Genomic DNA, 21,605 nt, shown 5'->3' with positions numbered 1-21,605 from the left:
AGTTTCAGCTTTAGCATCAGTCCTTCCAATGAACACTCAGGACTGATCTCCTTTAGGATGAACTGGTTGAATCTCCTTGCAGTCCAAGGGACTCTCAAGAGTCTTCTCCAACACCACAGTTCAAAAGCATCAATTCTTCAGCGCTCAGCTTTCTTCACAGTCCAACTCTCACATCCATACGTGACTATTGGAAAAAACATAGCCTTGACTAGACGGACCTCTGTTGGCAAAGTAATATCTCTGCTTTTTAATATGCTATTAGGTTGGTTATAACTTTCCTTCCAAGGAGTAAGCGTCTTTTAATTTCATGGCTGCAGTCACCATCTGCAGTGATTTTGGAGCCCAAAAAAATAAAGTCTGACACTGTTTCAAAGATGATGATTTATTTGCTCTGTTACCAGCCACAGTGAGAACACTTATTTCAGGCGTTTTTTATCAGGTTCCCAGTTGTTGCTCAAGTAAGTAGCATGAGTAACACAGTGGTGGGAAATTTAGGGTGTGACCCAAAAGGAAACAGGTACTTCCGCTCGGTGCAGAGGAAGGGCCATGCACGTTGGATTCGTGGATGCCCCAAGCCTAACATTCCTACTACCTTACTCACGCCTGGTCCACATTTTTACTTTTCATTTAGGTCAAGGAAGTTGAGCCGCTGAGTCATGGCTCAGTCAGGATTTTTAACACCTCGGGTTCAGCACATGTGTATCAAATCGAGCAGCTGCAGGCTCTGGCGAATTACAGCATCAGTGTGTCCTGCATGAATGAAGTCGGCTGGTCTGCAATAAGCCCTTGGATTCTGGCCAGCACAACCGAAGGAGGTAATTCCTGGGGTTCAGAAATGAATATTGTGCCGGATGGCATGTGATGAAATAAATCCTTCCTGATGGGCTGGTTCAGACTTTAACTTTTGTTTGTGTGGCCTTTGTCTTTGGAAGAGAATTTTATGGAGATGACCAATGAAAATGGGAAAGGTGTTTCCTTCCATATAGTAAGCTCCACACATACAAACCTTTAAGTTTCAAGCTTTCAAAGATGCAGACTCGCATGTGGTTGCAGCAAGGAAACGGAACCTGTGCCATCAGTGTCAGGCAGCTGGCCTTCCGTCTCCGTGTTGCCGACAGTCCTTCAGCTCTGCCATCTCCCGCCTCCTCTCCCTCCTCCAGGCAGTAACTCTTCTTGCCTGTTCACGGGATGTCCACCCCTGTGTGCCAGCTGCTGTACTGTACTACTGTACTTTTTAAAACACGAAAAATGTTTTATTTTTGGTTTGCTTTTTTATGTATTATTTGTATGAAAAGAATTGTGGGGTAAGGGAGTTAGAGAAGGTGAGGTTTGGAAAAAGAATGAGACTGGCACTTTACAGGAACAGATCACCTTCAATGAGGCGAGAAGGGGCAGCAGTCAGATTAGTGAGCTGCTGCACTAACCCAAGAAAAGAGTAAGTATGTATAGGCAGGTATGTGGAAAGCTAATGTCTTAAGGGGGCCTGTTCTCCAAGGTTGTTCAGAGTAGTTATCTCTTAAACGGTTGGGGCAAGGAATTCTGGAGATCGGCCAGAGGCTGGGACCGGCTGGGAGCTGGGCGTAATCAACCTTAATGTCCATTTTTTTCTAAAGGTGAGAGAGGTCTTTGTTTTGCATAGAACGGTAGGGAGGACCCCAAGGGGAGTTTTAACTCCAGGCTATCTTGAGGTGTGTAACTTTGCTTCAATTTTAAACCTATTTCAGTACAGTACTATATAGTCAATTGTGTTAGTTGGGTACCTAGGCTAACTTTGTTGGACTTACAAAGTTTGTAATCCATTTATAAATTGGATTTATAAATGCCCTCTTGGAAAAAGAACTCATTTTTGTGTAGGGGACTTACAGTATTTGAAAAGGGTTTAGTGACAAACCTTATACTTACTATATATAGGTGATGTTTTCTTTTATATAGAAAGATATTAATAGTAGCACACTCTTTATAGCATACATTAATTAAAATATGACTGCTTCCCAGGTGGCACTAGGGATAACCTGCCTGCCAATGCAGGAGATGTAAGAGATGCCCTTCAATCCCTCGGTTGGGAAGATCCCCTGGAGAAGGAAATGGCAACCCACTCCAGTATTCTTTTCTGGACAATCCCATGGACAGAGGATCCTGGCAGACTGTGGTCCATTGGGTCACAAAGAGTCAGACTTGACTGAAGTGTCTTAGCATGAAGCATATGTAAAAGTTATTACTCATAGCATCAAAGTCAAGAAACTAAGAAATAAGAAGGTAGCTAACGTTCAAGAAGCACCTACTGTGTGTCAGTGACCATCGTAGGTACTTTATGTGCATTATTTCATTAGCTCCTCGTAGCAACCATATAAAGTAGGTACTGTTGATTCTATATATTTTCTCATAGCAAATCTTATTTGCATCTGTAAAATTTCCGTGTACTGCTTTTGATTTCCTAAATCTTACATTTTTTCTATGAACATTGAAGTGAATATTATATTATGTTAGATGTCAATTGTACAGTTTCTGTTATTTCTCAGTTTAGAGTTCTGGATTGCTTAGAGTCTCTTTCCTGCCCTGAACTCCCGCCTTACCTAATCAGTGCTCTAATTTTAATACAGACTGCGGGAAAGGTCTAGATCACAAATTGTTAGGGCTTAATCCTTGCACAAATGAAACTAGTGCCGAGGTTGTAAAATATCTTAAATGAGGAAGAAAAACCTTTGAGAATGATTTTTATCTGCTGTTTCATTTTTACTCAGCTCAAAATATTAACACTTTCTGGTTTCTGTTTTGATTTCTTCTTTGAGCCGGTAGTTATTTAGGTGTCTAATGTAATTTCCAAAATATTTAAGGGGTTTTCCAGAGATCTTGGTATGAATGACTTCTAATTTCATTCTACTGAGGTCAAAGAACATAATTTGTGTTGCTTGAATCCTTGAGTCTTTATCAAGACTCATGGTCCAGAACATGGTGTATGTGCCCTGATACATGTTCAGTGTGCACCTCAAGAGAATGTGCATCCTGCTCTGAATCGATGGTTTTTGCTGTTGTTGTTCGGCTGCTCAGTCATGTCCAACTCTTTGTGACCCCATGGACTGCAGCACTCCAGGCCTCCCTGTCCCTGACCATCTCCCGGAGTTTCCTCAAACTCATGTCCATTGAATCAGTGATGCCATCCAGCCATCTCATCCTCTGTCGTCCCCTTCTCCTCCTGCCCCCAATCCCTCCCAGCTTCAGGGTCTTTTCCAATAAGTCAGTTCTTTGCATTAGGAGGCCAAAATATTGGAGCTTCAGCTTCAGCATCAGTCATTCCGAGTGAATTTTCAGGGTTGATTTCCTTTAGGGTTGACTGGTTTGATCTCCTTGCAGTCCAAGGGACACTCAAGAGTCTTCTCCAGCACCACAGTTTGAAAATATCAATTCTTCAGTACTCAGGCTTCCTTATGGTCCAACTCTCACATCTGAACATGAATACTGGAAAAAGCATAGCTTTGACCATATGGACCTTTGTCAGCAAAATGATATCTTTGCTTTTTAATATGCTGTCTAGGTTTGTCATAGATGGAGTGTTCTATAAATGTCAACTTGGTCAGGTTTGTTGGTAGTGGTTTTCAAACTGTATTCTTAATGACTTTCTGCTTCCTTTTTCTATCAATTATGTAAACAAGTGCATTAAAGCCTGCAGTTATAATTGTGAATTTATCTATTTCTATTTGCAGGTCTAACAGTCCAGATATTTTAAAGTGCTGTTGTTTTTTTTTTAATTTGGAAGCCAACTATTTACTTATTTATTTATTTGACTGTGCTGGGTCTCCATTGCAGCAGGTGGGATCTTTAGTTGTGGCATGTGGGATCCAGTTCCCTGACCAGGGGTTGAATCTAGGCCCCCAGCATTGAGAGTATGGAGTCTTAGCCACTGGACCAACAGAGAAGTCCCTGAAGTTCTGTTATTTTTGGCATAAATATTTAATATTACTGTGCTTTCTGAATAAATTGGCCACTTTATCATTATGAAATTATTTTCTTTATTTTTGGTATTAAGAGTATTATCTGTGAAATCTATTTTATCTGATGTTAATGTAGCCATTTTAGCTCTCTTTTGATTACATGGTATATCATTTATTCACACTTATTTTAACTAATTTGTATCTTTATATTTGATGTGTGTTTCATATCAGGAGTACTGTACTTCACAATTTTTGCCTTTGAATTGGGATAGTTAGCCCAGTGAAATGCAATGGTATCATTCATATGGATAGATGTGTTGCTTAGTCACTAAGTCGTGTCTGACTCTTTTGTGACCCCATGGACTGTAGCCTGCCCAGCTTCTCTTTCCATGGGATTTCCCAGGCAAGAATACTAGAAGGGGCTACCATTGCCTTTTCCATCTCCTGCGTTGGCAGGTAGGGTTTTGTGTGTGTGTGTGTGTGTTTTTAAATCACTGAGCCACCAAAGAAGCCCATGGATAGATTTACATCTATCACATTTTCTGTTGGTTCTGTCTGTAACTTGGTCCACTTTCTTCTTTTGGATTCGTTGAATGTTTTTTGTTCTACGTGCATTCCTTCGTAGCTCCTCAACCTTCTCCCCTTTTCCTTTTGTAGCCCCATCAGTAGCACCTCTGAACGTCACCATGTTTCTGAATAAGTCCAGCAACAAGGTGGCCGTTCGGTGGATCAAGCCTCCCATTAAGCGGCAGGATGGGGATCTGGTGGGCTATCACATCTCTCACGTGTGGCAGAACGCAGAGACATCCGTAAGTCTGAACTGTAACAGGGTGCTCTTGTCTCCGTGCTTTTGTTGATGTATACTGCTTTAGAAACTTTTTTTTGTAGTGAAAAGACCTGATATTCCTGGGTTAGGCAAGGCACCTTCCAGTGGGAGATAAACAACGTTAAAAATTGCTGGCTTGCTTAGTTACTCAGTCGTGTCCGACTCTTTGTGACACTATGGACCATAGCCCACCAGGCCCCTCTGTTTATGGGATTTTCCTGGCAAGAATACTGAAGTGGGTTGCCATTTCCTCCTCCAGGGGATCTTCCCAATCCATAGAGATCGAACCCAAGTCTCCTACGTCTCCTGCGTTGCAGGCAGATTCTTTACTCACTGAGCCATTGGGGAAAAATTAGAAGTGCCTAAAAAGTTAAATTCTGTTTGGAGCTTTCCTCTCTGACTCTTCATCCATTCATTTATTTCCTCAGTCAATGCAAATAGGACTCATCCTCTGTTATCATCTAATTGTTGCCTTCACAAAATTTAGGCTCTCTGAGGAAAATAGTGAATTACTCAGAGGAGTTGCAGGGCTTAGCAGTCCTACAATTTATATTGGGCTTCCCTGGTAGCTCAGCTGGTGAAGAATCTGCCTGCAATGCCCACTCCAGGATTCTTCAGCTTCCCTGGAGGCTCAGCTGGTAAAGAATCTGCCTGACATGTGGGAGACCTGGGTTTGATCCTTGGCTTGGGAAGATCCCCTGGAGACGGGAAGGCTACAATTTATAGCCTCTTGAAAATTCCAGATGATGCTTTTCTGAAAACTATTGTCAGGGAAGAATCCCAGCCTCATGGTGGATGGCAGAGAGTAACTGGGCTCCAAAGGGGAAGGTTGTACAAGCAAGCAGGTTGCATGGTGCAGCCCTGTAGACCATACTGTATAGCACAGCTGTGTTAGACGTGGCTCCAGTCAAGCCCGGGGGACATCTGGTTTTGATGGCTATGAGGCCTAAAGGTGCGGGGGAACAGCTGTGGTGGGACCATCTGATCCAAGACAGAAATGGGGAAGGGGCAGCCAACAGTAGTTGGGTGGGCAGCTCCCAGATGGGACCCCCTCCCTGTTGGGACAGGAAGAGGGTTGAAGTGTCACTGACTTGTCATGAAACAGACTACTGCAGAAGAGCAGAGGCGCTGGCTTCATCCTGAAGACCGTCTCGTCTTTACCACCACCATGGAGAGCATGGCTCTTTTGTATTGTCACATTCCTGATCCGTCTAATAACCCTGGTGATAGGTCAGACTTCAGCACCCCCATGGCGTTTGTACAGAGTATCACATGAACGTTAATACACGTCTTGGCATGAGAGAGGGGTGGAATGAACAGGTGCACCGACCAATGATGTCCAAGCTTTGTGTCAGTCATTTTCAACCTCAGGTCATCCAGCTTCAACCCAAACTGCTGCCTTTCAGAAGAACAATTGGGATTTATTCTTTATTTTTCCCTGACTCAGTTTACCTCTCAGGAAAGCACGCTGTTGGAAGAAGTCAGTGATAGAAAAGGGAGAAGGCTTAGAAATCCATGGCTTCTTCTGCCTGGTAGTAAATGATAACATGATGCTATTTGTACCAGTCAAAACCCTGCTTAAGAGTTGCAGCTATGAGAGAAGCAGTCCTTGTTTCCTGGTTTTTTGTTTCAAAGCATTGGTGCAAGGTGCCTATCGATCACAGTTCCTCACTGACTGAGTCGGGGGAGTCAGGTACCTCTCTTAGAGGAAAACTCTTTTTTACCATGCTACATTCTTAATAGAGACACATGAAGGGCCGATGATTGAGTTCTGATTCAGTAGGAACTTTCTCTGATTGACCAACGATAGTGATTCTCAGCAGACACTTGAGTGATGAAGAAACAAACCCGTTTCTTTCAAGGGCTGCAGGCTGGGTTTCCCTGGCAGCTCAGTGGTAGAGAATTCACCTGCCAATTCAGGAGATGTGGTTCCTGGTCTGAGAAGATGCCACATTCCTTGGAGCAACTAAGTAAGTGCGCCACAACTATGCAGCCTGTGCTCTGGGGCCTGGGAACTGCAATTACTGAGCTCGTGTGTCGCAACTACAGAAGCCCTCGAGCCCTAGAGCCTGTGCTCAGCCACAAGAGATGCCACCGAAATGGCATATCTGTGCATCGCAACTAGGGAGTAGCCCCTGCTCTCCACAACTAGAGAGAAGCCTGCACAGCAGCAAAGACCCAGGGCAGCCAATAGTAAATACATAGATAAACTACAGAGAGAAAAGACTGCAAGTCCTAGTTACAGGCCTAGTGACGGGAGTTAAAATTCCAAATAAATACAGAGGACAAGTGTTAGTCACTCAGTTGTGTCCAACTCTTTTCAGTCCCATGGACTGTAGCCCACCAGACCCCTCTGTCCATGGAATTCTCCAGGCAAGAAAACTAGAGTCGGTTGCCATTTCTGTCTCCAGGAGATCTTCCCAACCCAGGGATCAAACTTGAATCTCCTGTGGCTCCTACATTTCAGGCAGATTCTTTACCTTCTAAACCACCAGAAGAGCCCAAGGAGGAAGAGAAAGCAAATTAAAAAAAAAAAAGAGCTGTAGGTCACCCTGTGTTTTTCTCCCCCGGTGTAAGTCAAAGACATTTCTTTAGAGGGGACCCTGGCACTGATGGGTGCTAAAGGGCGAGAGTGATGAAAGCCTTCTGAATGATGCCACCAGAGATCCTAATACAGTGGCACAGTGCCGTTCAGAATGGTCCCCTCTGCGAGAGAACAATACGGCACAGTTAGGACTGTGACCTTTCTGCATTGCCTCCTGGGAGATGCTGGATTTTCCGAGCGGGAGGGTCATTTGCAATGTACTCATTCTGTACTCTGTGCATGACGACAGTCTCGAGACAACAAGACTTACTGGCTCACTTTACTTCGGGTAACATTCTCTGAGGCAGCTAAGCTCCCAGCTCTCTGGCCGAGAACGTGCGTGCTTTGCTCAGTCATGTCCGACTCTTTGTGACCCCATGGGCTCCCACCAGGCTCCTCTATCCTTGGGATTTCCCAAGGAAGAATACTGGAGTGGGTTGCCGTGTCCTCCTCCAGGGGGTCTTCCTGACCCAGGGATGGAACCTGGGTCTCCTGCATTGGAGAAGGGATTCTTTACCGTCTGAGCCACCAGCTTCTGGAGACAAAGAAGAACACTGAAGGGAAGCTCTCCCTCAGAGGAGCCTAGAACCTCCGTCTGAACTGAAGCTTGAAATGAACTCTGTGTCCATCACCTAGGTTCCCTAATCTGCCTTCATTTCCAAAGAGCAAGAGTTCAACACAGCTTCCCCTGAAAATTGTCCTTTCGTTTTCATTTTAAGAAAATTGTTATTGGGACTTCCCTGGTGGTCCAGTGGTTAAGACTCTGCCCTTCCCCTGCAGGGGGCATTGGGTTGATCCCTGTTTGAGGATCTAAGATCCAACATATCGCAGGGCACCACCAAAAAATAAAAACAAGAAAAAGGGGGTGGACATGTACACTCTGCTGTATTTAAAATGGATAACCCGCAAGGTCTGACTGTGCAGTACAGGGAACTCTGCTCAGTGTTATGTGGCAGCCTAGATGGGAGGGGAGTTTGGGGGAGAACTGACGCATGTATATGTATGGCTGAGCCCCTTTGCTGTCCACCTGCAGCGGTCACAACATTGTTGATCATCTATACTCCAATATAAAGTAAAAAGTTTTAAAAAGAGAAAAAAAAACTGTTACTAAAGCTGCATTTTCTTTATGCAAGGTGGTGAAATTGCCTATTTCGGAAGATATTCCAACTTACTACTCTAATGAAGATTTTTTTCTTTTTTCGGTATAGAATTTCAGAACTATCTTGAAGTAGTCTTTGGGTGGGTTTACAGTTTGCTGAAAACTGTAATAACCCACCAAAGTTTTTGAAGTTTGTACCTTCATTATCTTATCACTGTTGTATCACTTTCACACTAAGAAACTCCTGATATTTATTATATGGACATTTTCTATATCTTTTATATATATATATACACACACACACTTGGCTGTCTTTTGATGAATGTGGACTAGTATTTCTTGTCCCATTCCCATTCCCATGAAGTGTCTGTTAGACCTGTGAGAATTCAGTGAGAGGACAAGTTTATAAAAATATTGCATATTATAAGTCCTTCTTCAAGACCCACAGTATACACTGGCAAGCTCTCCAGTGTTCTACAGGAAATAAATCTGTTTACCTTTGACTTGGACACAAAGAGTCAGACACGACTTAGTGACTGAACAACAACCTTTGACTCAGAATTGCTCGAACCATAGACAGAGACTCACACAAAATTTATTTCCTGTGCCAGAGAACATCATGATAGTTGAGGTTTGGAAGCAAAGGAGAAAGCACTCTGCTGCTGCTGCTGCTGCTAAGTCACTTTAGTCGTGTCCGACTCTGTGCGACCCCATAGACGGCAGCCCACCAGGCTCCCCTGTCCCTGGGATTCTCCAGATAAGAACACTGGAGTGGGTTGCCATTTCCTTCTCCAATGCATGAAAGTGAAAAGTGAAAGTGAAGTTGCTCAGTCGTGTCTGACTCTTAGTGACCCCGTGGAGTGCAGCCTACCAGGCTCCTCAGTCCATGGGATTTGCCAGGCAAGAGTAGTGGAGTGGGGTGCCATTGCCTTCTCCAAGAAAGCACTCTATAAGCACTTAATTCTGTTTTGTTTTTTTTTTTGAAACATCTTCTCCCCATTCCCTCCCCTGTGTTTTAATGGCTCAAGTAGCACACCAGTGGCTTTAAAACAAGATAAATAAGTAAGGCCAAATTTTTTTTAATGGAGCACATTTTCTCTGGAAGAGAAAGTGTCAGTGCCCTCCTAAATGTCGGTTTTAGTCACACCTCTTAGAATCGGAAGGAACAGGAGCCCACCCATGCAGGTTCAAGGAAAGTGGCGGGTGGTTGATGTCAAGGTTCAGTGCAGCTCCTGGGCAGTGCTTTGTGGGGGTTGAGGTTGGGGGTCTCGAGTAGATTGTTTTTTTTTTTCTTCACGTGCTTTATAATTTTCTCAAAAAAGTTAAACCTTTATCTATTGTATTCCCACAATTTCAGAAAAGAGAGCAAAGCAGCCATTGGGATAATGGAGCATTAATTTTTCATCACATACAGTAATGAAGTCATACAATGATGCAATGGCGTAATGTCCTAACTCAATGTAACTTTTCATTGCATTTTTAAAAATTTATTTTTAACTGGAGGATAATTGGTTTACAATATTGTGTTGATTTCTGCCATACATCAACATGAATCAGCCAAAGGTATACATATGTCCCCTCCCTTCTGAGCCTCCCTCCCACCTCCCACCCCATCCCAACCCTGTAGGTTGTCACAGAGCTCCTCCTTCTTTTTTTTTTTAATTTGACTGTGCTGGGTCTTAGTTGCAATATGTGGAATCTAGTTCTAACCCATTCAGGGATAGAAACCCTGAATGGGATAGAACCAGAGCACCCTACAATGTGGAATTGTAGCCACTGGACCACCCAGAAGACAGTCTTGCTCTTGCCTTCAAGTGCATCTGCCACGTGCTCCTATTCTTCCAGAGGTTTCCCTGAGCCCTCCAAGTACCATTCCTGCACGGCTCTAGTAAGCCAAGATTCCCAAGGCCTGAGGATGCTGCCAGCCCATCCTGCAGCCCTGCCTACCTTTTGCCTCCCTTAGCTGTGACCTGAGTGAGGAAGGGACGTGGTGGAAACCCAGCCGCTGCCCCTGGGATGTGGGTGGGACCGCTTTCCTTAGAAGAACTTCTCTCGGGAGGACAAGGCCCCTGGCGCCTCACTATTTCACTTCCTTTCCTTTCCTGTCTGCCCCCCAGAAAGAGCTCTCGGAAGAAGTTGGCCAGAACAGCAGCCTTGCTCAGCTTTCTGTTCAAGTGCACAATGCCACGTGCACCGTGAGGATTGCTGCCGTCACCAAAGGGGGCGTGGGGCCCTTCAGTGACCCGGTGAAGATCTTCATCCCTGCACTCGGTGAGGGCTGGTGCCAGATCGGCCGATGGAGTATCAGTCCAGGCGACACCTGGGTTGCCAGAGAGCAGCTGGTGGGATGGGCAGCTTGTTTAAGAATGAAAAATGGGGCTTCCCTGGTGTCCAGTGGTTAAGACCCCGAGCTTCACTGCAGGGCACAGGGTTCCATCCCTGGTTGGGAAACTAAGGTCCCACATGCTGAGTAGCTCCTCAAAAAAAAAAAAAAAAAAAACAGAATGAAAAAGACCAAAAGGAAATTCTACAGTGATGAAGATAGTTGACAGGATAATACGCTTCACAGAGCTGCTGGTTCCCATGAGTCCGCCCACTGTTACTCTCCAGGGTAATAACTTCCTAGGAAGTTTCAGCCTTTCAGAACCCGGAGTTCAGCTGGACTTACCAAACTTAGCTGTTGTGGTTTTTACTGTGGTATAGTTGATTTGCAGTGTTGTGTTTCTGCTGCACAGAAAGTGAATCAGGTGTACATGTATATACGTAATGTGCCTGTGTATGCTTAGTTATTCAGTCGTGTCCGACCCTTTGCGACCCCATGGACTATAGCCCGCCAGTCTTCTCCGTCCATAGACTTCTCCAGGCAAGAATACTGCACTGGGTTGCCATTCCCTTCTCCAGGGAATCTTTCTGACTCAGGGGTCAAACCTGTGTCTCCTGCATTGGCAGGCAGACTCTTTACCACTGAGCCACCTGGGAAGTCTTTTTAGATTCTGTTCACTCCTTTTCAGATTCTTGTCCCATATGGATTATTGCAGAGTATTGAGGAGAGTTCCCTGTGCTCTGTGTAGGTTCTTATTAGTTATCTATTTTATATATAGTACTGAATTTAGTTTATTTTTTATTTTATTATGGAGAATAATTGCTTCACAATGCTGTGTTAGCTTCTCTGTACAGCAAAGTGAATCAGCCATATATACACATACACCCCTCCCTCCTGAGCCGCCCTCCCACCGCTCTGTCCCCCTGCTCTAGGTCACCACGGAGTGCTGACCTGAGCTCGGTGGGCTGTGCAGCAGCTTCCTGCTGTTTTACACATGGCAGTGCACGCGTGTAGTGCTGCTCTCCCCGTTCGGCCCGGCCTCTCTGTGTCCACATGTTCCTTCTCTACACCTTCCGCTCCTATTCCTGCCCTGCAAACAGGCTCATCTGTACCGTTTTTCTACATGCCATTTTTATGAGTTAATATACCATATTTGTTTTTCTCTTTCTGACTGCTGAATTTAGTTAAAATGATGTATACAAGGCTGAGTTTTGGATTAATCAGGGTGGCTAATCCTCAGCTCTTTATGATTAGCACTGTTTACTTGCTGGTGTTTGTTTTAAGCAGTCCAGCTTGCCCTGTGATGAGTCACTCAAGCCTTGGGTAACGTGCTTCCTAACTGGGTGAAGAACATGATGCATTCATGACAGAACGTGAAGCATTTCCTATAGAAGCATCTTTAGATGCTGCTGGCTCACCCAGCTAAATGCTCGGGCCTGCGTGTTGGCCTCTGCATATTGTTGGAGTGGCCTTTGGCAAGGCGACACTATCACTATGGTGCCCCTGCTGCTGCTGCTGCTGCTGCTAAGTCGCTTCAGTTGTGTCCGACTCTGTGCGACCCCATAGACGGCAGCCCACCAGGCTCCCCCGTCCCTGGGATTCTCCAGGCAAGAACACTGGAGCGGATCTATGGTGCCCCAAGTGGCCCAAATACTGTGTCTGCTCACATAGAGCAGGGAAGCCACCTTCTTCTGACTCTGACCTGCCCTGAGTTGCTTGGTAGTGAACCGCTCTCATAGACTCCCCACGGACATCTACATGGATATGATTCGTACATTTACAAAGCTCTTGCCAAATATGGCCTTTGTATCTGTAGCAGACAAGACTTGGGAGCAGACCACTGAGTTCCCATCTCTCTGTCCCATTGGCCCTCAAACGTGCTTTCCCTTGTAGTGCTAAACTGAACCCTCATTTCAGCTCCTACAGACCATTGGCTCTGTCGCTAGGGAACATGAGTCACTTATGATGGGGACTCAGGGTATGTCTGCCTGGAAGAAATTCAGGGATGATTCTGATTCTAAAGGCAGAGATTAAAAATCAGAGCTAAACACAGACGTAGAAAACATACGGTTACCAAAGGGGAAAGGGGGTGGGGGAGGGACAAATTAGGAGTTTAGGATTAGCAAATAAAATAGAGAATAGCACAGGGAACTATATTCAAATCTTGTAATAAACCATAATGGAAAACAATGTGTAAAAGAATATATATATATATACCTGTGTGTGTGTATGTGTGTGTATACAGGGCTTCCCAGGTGGCTCAGTGTAAAGAATCCACTTGCCAAGGAGACATGGGTTTGATCCCGGGGTCGGGAAGATCCCCTGGAGTAGGAAATGACAACCCTCTCCAGTATTTTGCCTGGGAAATCCCATGGACAGAGGAGCCTGGTGGGCTACAGAGCAGGGGGTCACAAAGAGTCACTAGGACACACACATACGTGTAACTGAATCACTTTTCTGTACACCAGAAACTAACACAGTATTAGAAATCAGTTATACTTCAGTTTAAGGAAAAAATCAGAGTTTAAGATGACAGACTTTTCCTTGTCACACATAATAATTATAAAAGCCTTGGCTGTCCTGGCAGCCTTGCCTTTGCAAAGTTCTAATCTGCATATATTTCAGTTACTACAGTTTAGGTAAAGCACAGCCATTCCCAACAATACAGTTCAAAGTTGAGTCACCAGCACGTATCAACTGCGATGATATATTCGTCTCTACCAGCTCTGCAGTACGAAAATCGCTCCACAAGCAACAGGTTATCTTGGTTGTGACCAGTCGGGTCACTTCTTTCCAAGTCTGTCTGTGGTTGGTCACCATGCTTTCCTTAGTCTGTTCACACACATCTAAGAGGCACAGAGCTGGGCTACTTCCTTTCTCCCAGGGGCAAAACTCACATGATATTTCACAAAAGTGGATATTTGAAAGACGGAGTTGGTGAACAACGGTGAAAGTGCAGAGAAGAAAGGAAAGGAGACGATGTTGGAAGTAGAATTTGAATTGAACATGTGTGGAGTTGAAGAAATTTCCGACCAGGGCATGTTGATTCGGCCACCATTTGGTCCATGAGATGAGCAGCCATTGCGTAGGGTGGTCTTAGCCACATGAATGAAATGGCTATGCTCAAAAGGAGGAGGATGTCCCGGAGGAAGATATGCTGGCCGCAGTCTTCACAAATGTGCTGCCGCCGCCACCCCCGTACTGGTGCACTGAACTGAGAAAATGCAGATCGTGACCTTCTGAATGAGGAGCACATAACAGACACATGGGGTGTGTCTGGTATTAACTGGGGGCAGGCAGTTAATTCCCTCTGCATCTGAGCCCCGACTTTGGGGAAGTGAAAACTCTGAGGTCATTTTGATGGGCAGTTTCAATACCCCCACACAAAGGAAGTAGAGTCACAAGATTTATTACAAATCCCAGATGTGGGGGTGGGTGAGGGGGTGAGAGAGCCAGAGGAAGGGCAGTCCTCTGTCCCAGGTCGCAGCAGGTGGTAGAGGGTGGGTAGAACTTTTCACCTTCATGCATTGGAGAAGGAAATGGCAACCCACTCCAGTGTTCTTGCCTGGAGAATCCCAAGGACAGAGGGATCCCTAATGGGCTGCCGTCTCGGGTTGCACAGAGTCGGACACGACTGGAGCGACTTAGCAGCAGCAGCAGCAGCAAATGCCTATACTTAACTTTTCAAAGGCTCAACTCTAAGTGGTTATTTTAAAAGGTGGCCCAGGAAAAGCAAAGTGGGAACTTGCAGCAAGACTTCTAAGTTCAGATCCTTATCAAAATGTCAGGCTCTGCTGTAAGTGGGATTGTCATACTGTAAAACGCCCCAGGAGTAACTCAAAATAGCTGTTTTCTCATCACAACATTAAAGGAACTCACGGAGGTATTTTACAGCATTGAAAGTGCAGAGGATAAAACACTGGAAGCTGATCCAAACTTGGAAAGGCGTTCAACATTCACCAGAGCATGGAAAATATTAATACATTCTCTCTATATCCCAAGCTGTGTAACTGGAAACTGGCAAGCACTGTGCAAACTACTCTTGATACCTTTTTTTCTTTAAACAACAACAAAAAGCATTTTGATTCTCAATATTTCTAGTGTTTTATTAGAGTATACCAGTTAAATAGTTTTACTATTTTTCAGGTGGCCCAGTGGTAAAGAACCTGCCTGCCAGTGCAAAAGATGCAGGAGGTATCAGTCCAATCGCTGGGTCAAGAGGATCCCTGGAGAAGGAAATGGCAACCCACTCCAGTATTCTTGCCTGGAGAATCCCATGGACAGAGGAGCATGGCGGGCTAGTCCATGGGGTCACAAAGAGTTGGACACGGCTGAGCACCTGAACATGTTTACTATTTTTTCAATTTCTTATACATTTATAACTGACTTGAATAGTTTCCCTGATATTGTAAATCGACTATCCCGAATCCCAAGGAAATGTTTTGAATTGATTCTATTTGTATTTTACCAGGTTCAATAGATTTTGCTCCCTCATCTACCCCAGCACCTGGCAACACAGATCCTGTGCTCATAATCCTGGGCTGCTTTTGTGGATTTATTTTGATTGGGTTGGTTTTATACATTTCTCTGGCCATCAGGAAAAGAATCCAGGAGACAAAGTTTGGGTGAGTTTCTCAGTTTAAAATGTTTTGCTCAGTGGTACTGATGAAGTTGCTATGTGAAGTGATATTGCCTCCTCTGCTGTTCTTGCTCCTGTATCCAGCCTGGTCCCTGTCTTATGCATCTCTTGGAGGCAGGCTGCTTCCTTAATTAGGCCAGTGTCACAAAGGCAGCCAATAGTGAAAGTTTTTTACTTCTTTCAAAGTCTCTTCCTGGTACTCTCCTTTCTTGTTTTTCTTCAGGAAGAAACTTAACATTTTTTAGGGCATTAAATGTTGTAAAGTATTTTGATACTCATTTCAAGACACATTAAAGTCAAAGTGCTAGAATGACATCCCATCCATAATAGCATGAGAACAATAATGTTCCTAAGAAGAAACCCAATATATGTATAAAAGCTTTGTGGAAAAATTTATTAAACTTTATTGACATTACAGAAGAAAACTCAAATAAATGGAAAGATGTGTACCATGTTCATGGATGGGAAGGCTCAGCTTTGTCAAGAGATCATTTCCCCCCCAAGTTGACCATAAATCTAATTCAATCACCATCTAAATTGCTGCAGGGTTGTCAATAAAAGCTGATTTGAAAATGTATCTTGAGGACTAAATGAGCAGAGAGAATCATGACAGTTTTGAAATACACAAAAATTTGGGCAAAGAAGGCTAGTCCTACTAAGTATAAAAACATGTTTGGTGATTAGGACAGCAAGGTATTGTTACATATAGAGAAAACTCAGTCTGTGGACATCACAGGGTGCCCATATCAGGTGGGAGTAGAATAAACATGAAGATTCCATTTCAAATCTTTGCAGGAAGGAAAGAATATTAAAAAAAAAAAAAAATACAGACAGCCTGTTCTGTGCATTGAATGGAGAGAGATGAGGAGGACAGACATGGGGCTGCCTACATGTACCTTATAGTCTGGCAGTTAAGAAATGCAGAATAAAATACTCCAAGTGAAAATATTTCTATCAGCTAGGCCTCCACTAACTCATGGGTCCACAGAACCTAAAAGTTTACCACCAAAACAGATATTAGGTTTTATCTGCTTCAACCCTAGCTTGAATAACTTGGTACTGTTTGAAGTTGAATGTTCTAGAACTTCCCAGAGTGGAGTTACGAAGTACAGCAAATATACTAACAAAATTACAGGACTGCTTCAAATATTTCAGAATAAAGTTATCAGGAACCATTACCAGGAACCGCTGAGCAGAAGCTCTAAACAAGTGACAGGTTGTCACAAATTATTTTTATACTGAAGTCAGTTTCCATGGTTTTCACTGCAAAACCCTAGATTTATTTGTTCATTCATTTGTACAAGCACCTTTCATGTGTTCATTTTTAATGAAAATGCATTTATTTTCTACTTATAAAATTAATATTCTTATAGTTTTTTGTTGTTAAAAAATCAGATTATATAGAACAGTTGAAAGTAGAAAGTGAAACTTGTCTGTAACTCCATGGTTGATACTCCATGGTCTCAGTTGCTATTTTGGCATAAATCCTTCCAAATTGTTTGCCTTGCATATAAATATATTATTTTTAACATGTTTTCTATTTTAAAATAATCTATATGCATAAGAAAAAGTGAGGTTAAGTCTATAATTTAGACTCACTAATTCATAATACTTTCATACCAATCAGGCTAAAGCAGTGACTAAATGGATTTTTTAAAATAGGCTTTATTTTTTAGGGAAATTTTGTATTTACAAAAACATTGAGAAGGCAGTATAGAAACTTTTCATATATATCACATCCAGGATCCCCTGTTATTAACATTTTATGTTAGTGCATTTTATGTTAGTTATATTTGCTACAATCAGTCAGACAGTATCAATACATTATCATTAACTAAAGTCCATACTTTATTCGAATTTCCTTTGTTTTTACCTACTATCCCTCCTCTATTCTGGGGTTCTGTCCGGGACACCACACTACATTGTCTCCTTAGGCTCCATGTCTCCTTAGACTCCATGAGTTTCCCAGACTTTCCTTGTTTTTGATGACCTTGATAGTTTTCAGGAGTACTGGCCAGGTATTTTGTAGGATACCCTCTATTAGAATTTGTGTGGTGTTCTGGTCATGATTAGACGGGGGTGGTGGACTATTGAAAGGAAGCCCACAGAGGCAGAGTACCATCTTCATCCTGTTACATCCGGATACAGACTGTCAGTGTGATTTCATTGTTGATGTTGATCCCGATCACCTAGCTGAGGCGGTATCTGCCTAGTTTCTTTACCATAGTTATTTTTTTCTCCCTTTTTATACTGGGCTCTTTGGAAGCAAGTCAGTGTTTGCAGCTCACATTTACAGGGTGAGGAGTTAACACTCCCCCCATCTCTTAAATACAGAAAGTGTTAGTCGTTCTCAGTCATGTCTGACTCTTTGCAACCCCATGGACTGTAGCCCACCAGGCTCCTTTGTCCAAGGGATTTCCCAGACAAGAATACTGGAGTCAGTTGCCATTTCCTTCTCCAAGGGATCTTCCCAACCCAGGTATGGAACCTGGATCTCCTATATTTCAGGCGGATCCTTTACCGTCTGAACCACCAGGGAAGCCCTAAAATACAGAGTATGTATATGAAATATTTGGAATTCTTCTGCACAGGAGACTTGTTTCTCTTCCCCTCTTTATTTATTTATACACACACATGCATGTATATACATAAACATGTATATATGTATCAATTTGGACTCATGAATATTCCTTTTATACTTTGGGTTATAATCCAACACAACTTCATTGTGTTGCTCAAATTGTTACAGCTTTGGCCGTTGGGAGCTTATCAGTTGTTCTAAACTCTCCATGGTTCCTAGACAGAGTCCTAAAATGGATCTAAGGAAGAAGCTTATTTCTCCTGGTGGGAAATGTTTCTGGCCTAGAAGAGCTCTCTTAACAGGCAGCAGCCTAGTAGCATCTCGTGGACTCAGCCCCAGCCTGGGGAGCTCTCTGTTTCTAGTCTGAGATTGAAAGGTTGTTGTTGAATCATGTGAATACACCAGGATTCTTGGCCCCCGGAGGAGAAGAATTCAATCCGGGGCCAGAGACGAGGCTTGATCGCTCAGAGCTTTTGTGTAATAAAGTTTTATTAAAGTATAAAGGAGATAGAGAAAGCTTCTGACATAGGCATCAGAAGGGGGCAGAAAGAGTACCCCCTTGCTAGTGTTAATAATGAGGTTATATAATCCAAAGACTGTCTGGAGGTTGTAAAGACCTCATCAGACCTACTCCCATAATTTACATTTTAAGATAACACTGTCCTCAGGCAAGATACATCCTTGTAAAGACCAGGTCTACTCCCATAATTAACATTTTAAGATAACAGAAGGTTGAATCCAAAGACTGTCCTTAGGCAGGATACATTATTGTTATATAATCCTAAGGAATGTGGAGAAAGAAAAAAAGTTTGTCCTTTCTTCCTCCTTGAGAATTCCAGACCCCTCTCTCCTTGGGGACCCCTAGATTTCCTATCAACCTGCCTAGGAAATGACTCTCTCAAGATGTCCGTTATCATTCACCCAGGAGCGCCTTCACAGAGGAGGATTCAGAATTGGTCATCAGCTACATGGCAAAGCAGTCCTTCTGCCGGCAAGCCATCGAGCTCACCCGTAAGTTGACCTTCATTTCTCTCTTTTGGCAAAGGCCAAGACTATTGAGGGGCTTCCCTGGTATCCAGTGATTTAGACTCCATGCTTCCAATGCAGAGGATGCGGGTTCAATCCCTGGTCAGGGGACTAATTTCTCACATGCTGTGTGACCAAAAAGAAATGATTAAGAACAAGCAAAAAACCACAAATTAATTGATGGATTTCTAACAAAAGCCAAAGGAGTTGAAGAATGTCTATCTTTAATGTGCAAAATGTCTTTGGAAAGCAACAAGCAGGGAATCCAACATGGCCCTGGGCTTCCCTGCCGGGCAATTCCCTGGAAACCTGGAGCTGTACTTGAGGTGAAGGCCCTGGAGTTAAGGACTCCTGGGGTTTGAAACGTGGGAGGAAGAAGGAACTCTCAGGGTGAGAGGAGAAGATGCGGGCAGAGGGACTTAACAGCAAAGCAACTGTCATAACCTCAGAGCTCATTTCCTGTTTTTTCCTGGCAACCAAGTCAGAGAACAACTTCCTAACATACTTTGCGACAATTATGGTTTGAACTTTGCTGAATCAGAGCAACAACTCTTAGTCTCAAAGAATGGGAATAAACAGCTCTGTTCTTGAATAATTTCAGAAACAGGGTAGAAAGTGTTCGAATATTATCAAATTCAAGTGTCTGGATGTTTGGTGAAAAACAAAACAATAAATAAATATAAGGATGATGGAATGCAGATTGTGATGAAACAAAAACTCATTTGATATAGAATGTTATTAATTCCTTCTCTTATCCAGAAGTTTTGAGATTTAGGTGTCTATTCTTGCATTAAAAAAAAAAAAAAATCCTCTGTTTGGACCAATTTCTTTCTCTGATGGGGGGACGATTTGGGTAAAATTTTTCCGCTGAGAGCTAATGTGTTATTTCTAATGATCCACATTGTTTCTTTTTCTTTCAAAGTCTTGCTCATTCCCGAAGTATGGCACAAACTGAATCATTTGCCGGTAGTTACCAAATTGGTCTCCCTTTCCTGGTTAATACTTCTTGTTGATAACATTGATTGTGCAGCATATCTACACCTTACAGGAAATCTTAGTCTTCAGTCTCCCCACCAAGTATTCCACTTTGCGCCTCTTATGTCATTAGAGCGAGGTTCTACGCACCATACGCAAAACAGACTGTGCCTTGTTCTCGACGTGTCTCCCGTGGATTCTGTGCCAGCTTCCCCAGCGGGGAGGGCAGAGGAGATGTCCTGATGACGGTTTCGTATCCCATAGTTAGGGGTATAATAGTAAATACTAGAAAGAATATTGACTTGTCTTCTTCACTCCTTTAAGTGAAGGGCAAAGCTCCCCTGCATGAATATGATTGCCAGCTGCCCAATGGGAATGGTTCTGATTTTTATAATCGTTCAGGATTAATTTTGCCCTGATGGATTGATTTTACTCACTTTAATCACAGCAGGATTAAGTACGATATTTCATTATTGACATTTGGCAGGAAGAGCTATGCATATAAAATGAGAAAAATGTTAAACTTTTTTATGGAACTTTATGATTTTAATTATGTTCACACGAAAGGAAGCATCCTGACAGGTCATATATGTTCTGTCACTCCTTTTATAGTACAGAGCTTGGGAGTCAGTGAGGAGCTGCAGAATAAACTAGAGGATGTCATGATTGACAGGAGCCTTCTTATTCTTGGAAAAATTCTGGGGGAAGGTAAGCAGTTTTTTTCTTCCAAAATATGAGTAAAAAGGTAAGCAGCTCACAGTCATTTTTTAAAATATATATATTAAATAGAATACCATTCTTGTGACTTTAACTTTTAATACAAATATCCATAGTTCTGTTTTATAACTTTTAAAATGAAAAAGTCAACAGTGATTTCTGAAACTCAGATGTGACCTATGAAAAGAGCCTCAGACTTCCCCGGTTGCCTAGTGTTAAAGAATCTGCCTACCAGTGCAGGGCCATGGGTTCAGTCCCTGGTCAGGGAAGACCCCACGTGCCGCGGGCAGCTAGTCCTGTGTCCCACTACTACTGAGGCCCAAGCTCCGCAACAAGAAAAGCACCACAATGAGAAAGCCACGCACCACAACTGGAGAAATCCCCAAGGCCCGACACAGCCAGAAGTAAATAAATAAATAACAAAATTTAAAAAAGAAAAGAGCCTCTTAAACATATCAATTCCCTCCTTCATTAAAAAGCAGCAGTTCATTGGTCGGCTTACCATACACCTTCAATGTTTTCCTCTAGTTCTTAAGCTTACTATTCTTTGCACCTGCCAAGTTACGTATGAACAAAAGTGAAGATACACATTTCATGTCAAAATCATCTTAGGATGAATGGTAGAAGTATTAAGAGTTTGTACTCGATGCATGTCAGTAACAATTTCCAGGTTGTCTTATAAGTTTCCTGGATCAGTTTTGATGCTTAATAAAGTGATGAACTGAGCTAAGTCTGAGCCAAACAAGCCTGTGAGAAGGAGGAGGCTAGTGCAAGGCCTGTGCCCGGAGTTGACCAGTGTAGGGGGCCTGGGCTGGCTCTGACCTGCTGCTGTGTGGAGGTCACTCTGGGGTCATATGAAAATAACAGCTCTGGTGCTGTCCCACTTTTGTGGGCAGGAAAGATTTT

General features: G+C 43.2%; 1 protein-coding gene across 1 annotated transcript in view; it reads left to right on the top strand.

Moving 5' to 3' along the window:
• The window catches only part of MERTK (MER proto-oncogene, tyrosine kinase), a 136,213-nt gene that overhangs the window by 90,798 nt on the left and 23,810 nt on the right, over positions 1-21,605 (top strand). The window contains exons 7-12 of the mRNA XM_010829545.1: positions 632-815; positions 4,587-4,738; positions 10,556-10,709; positions 15,233-15,386; positions 18,907-18,992; positions 20,595-20,690. Of these exons, the coding sequence (XP_010827847.1) occupies positions 632-815; positions 4,587-4,738; positions 10,556-10,709; positions 15,233-15,386; positions 18,907-18,992; positions 20,595-20,690 (826 nt within the window). The remainder of the gene's footprint in view (positions 1-631; positions 816-4,586; positions 4,739-10,555; positions 10,710-15,232; positions 15,387-18,906; positions 18,993-20,594; positions 20,691-21,605) is intronic.

This window comes from Bison bison, unplaced genomic scaffold, assembly GCF_000754665.1.
Source record: "Bison bison bison isolate TAMUID 2011002044 unplaced genomic scaffold, Bison_UMD1.0 scf7180017864508, whole genome shotgun sequence".
Classification (NCBI taxonomy): domain Eukaryota; kingdom Metazoa; phylum Chordata; class Mammalia; order Artiodactyla; family Bovidae; genus Bison; species Bison bison.
Note: the sequence above shows the minus strand (reverse complement) of the source record. Positions and strands in the feature narration are given on the sequence as shown.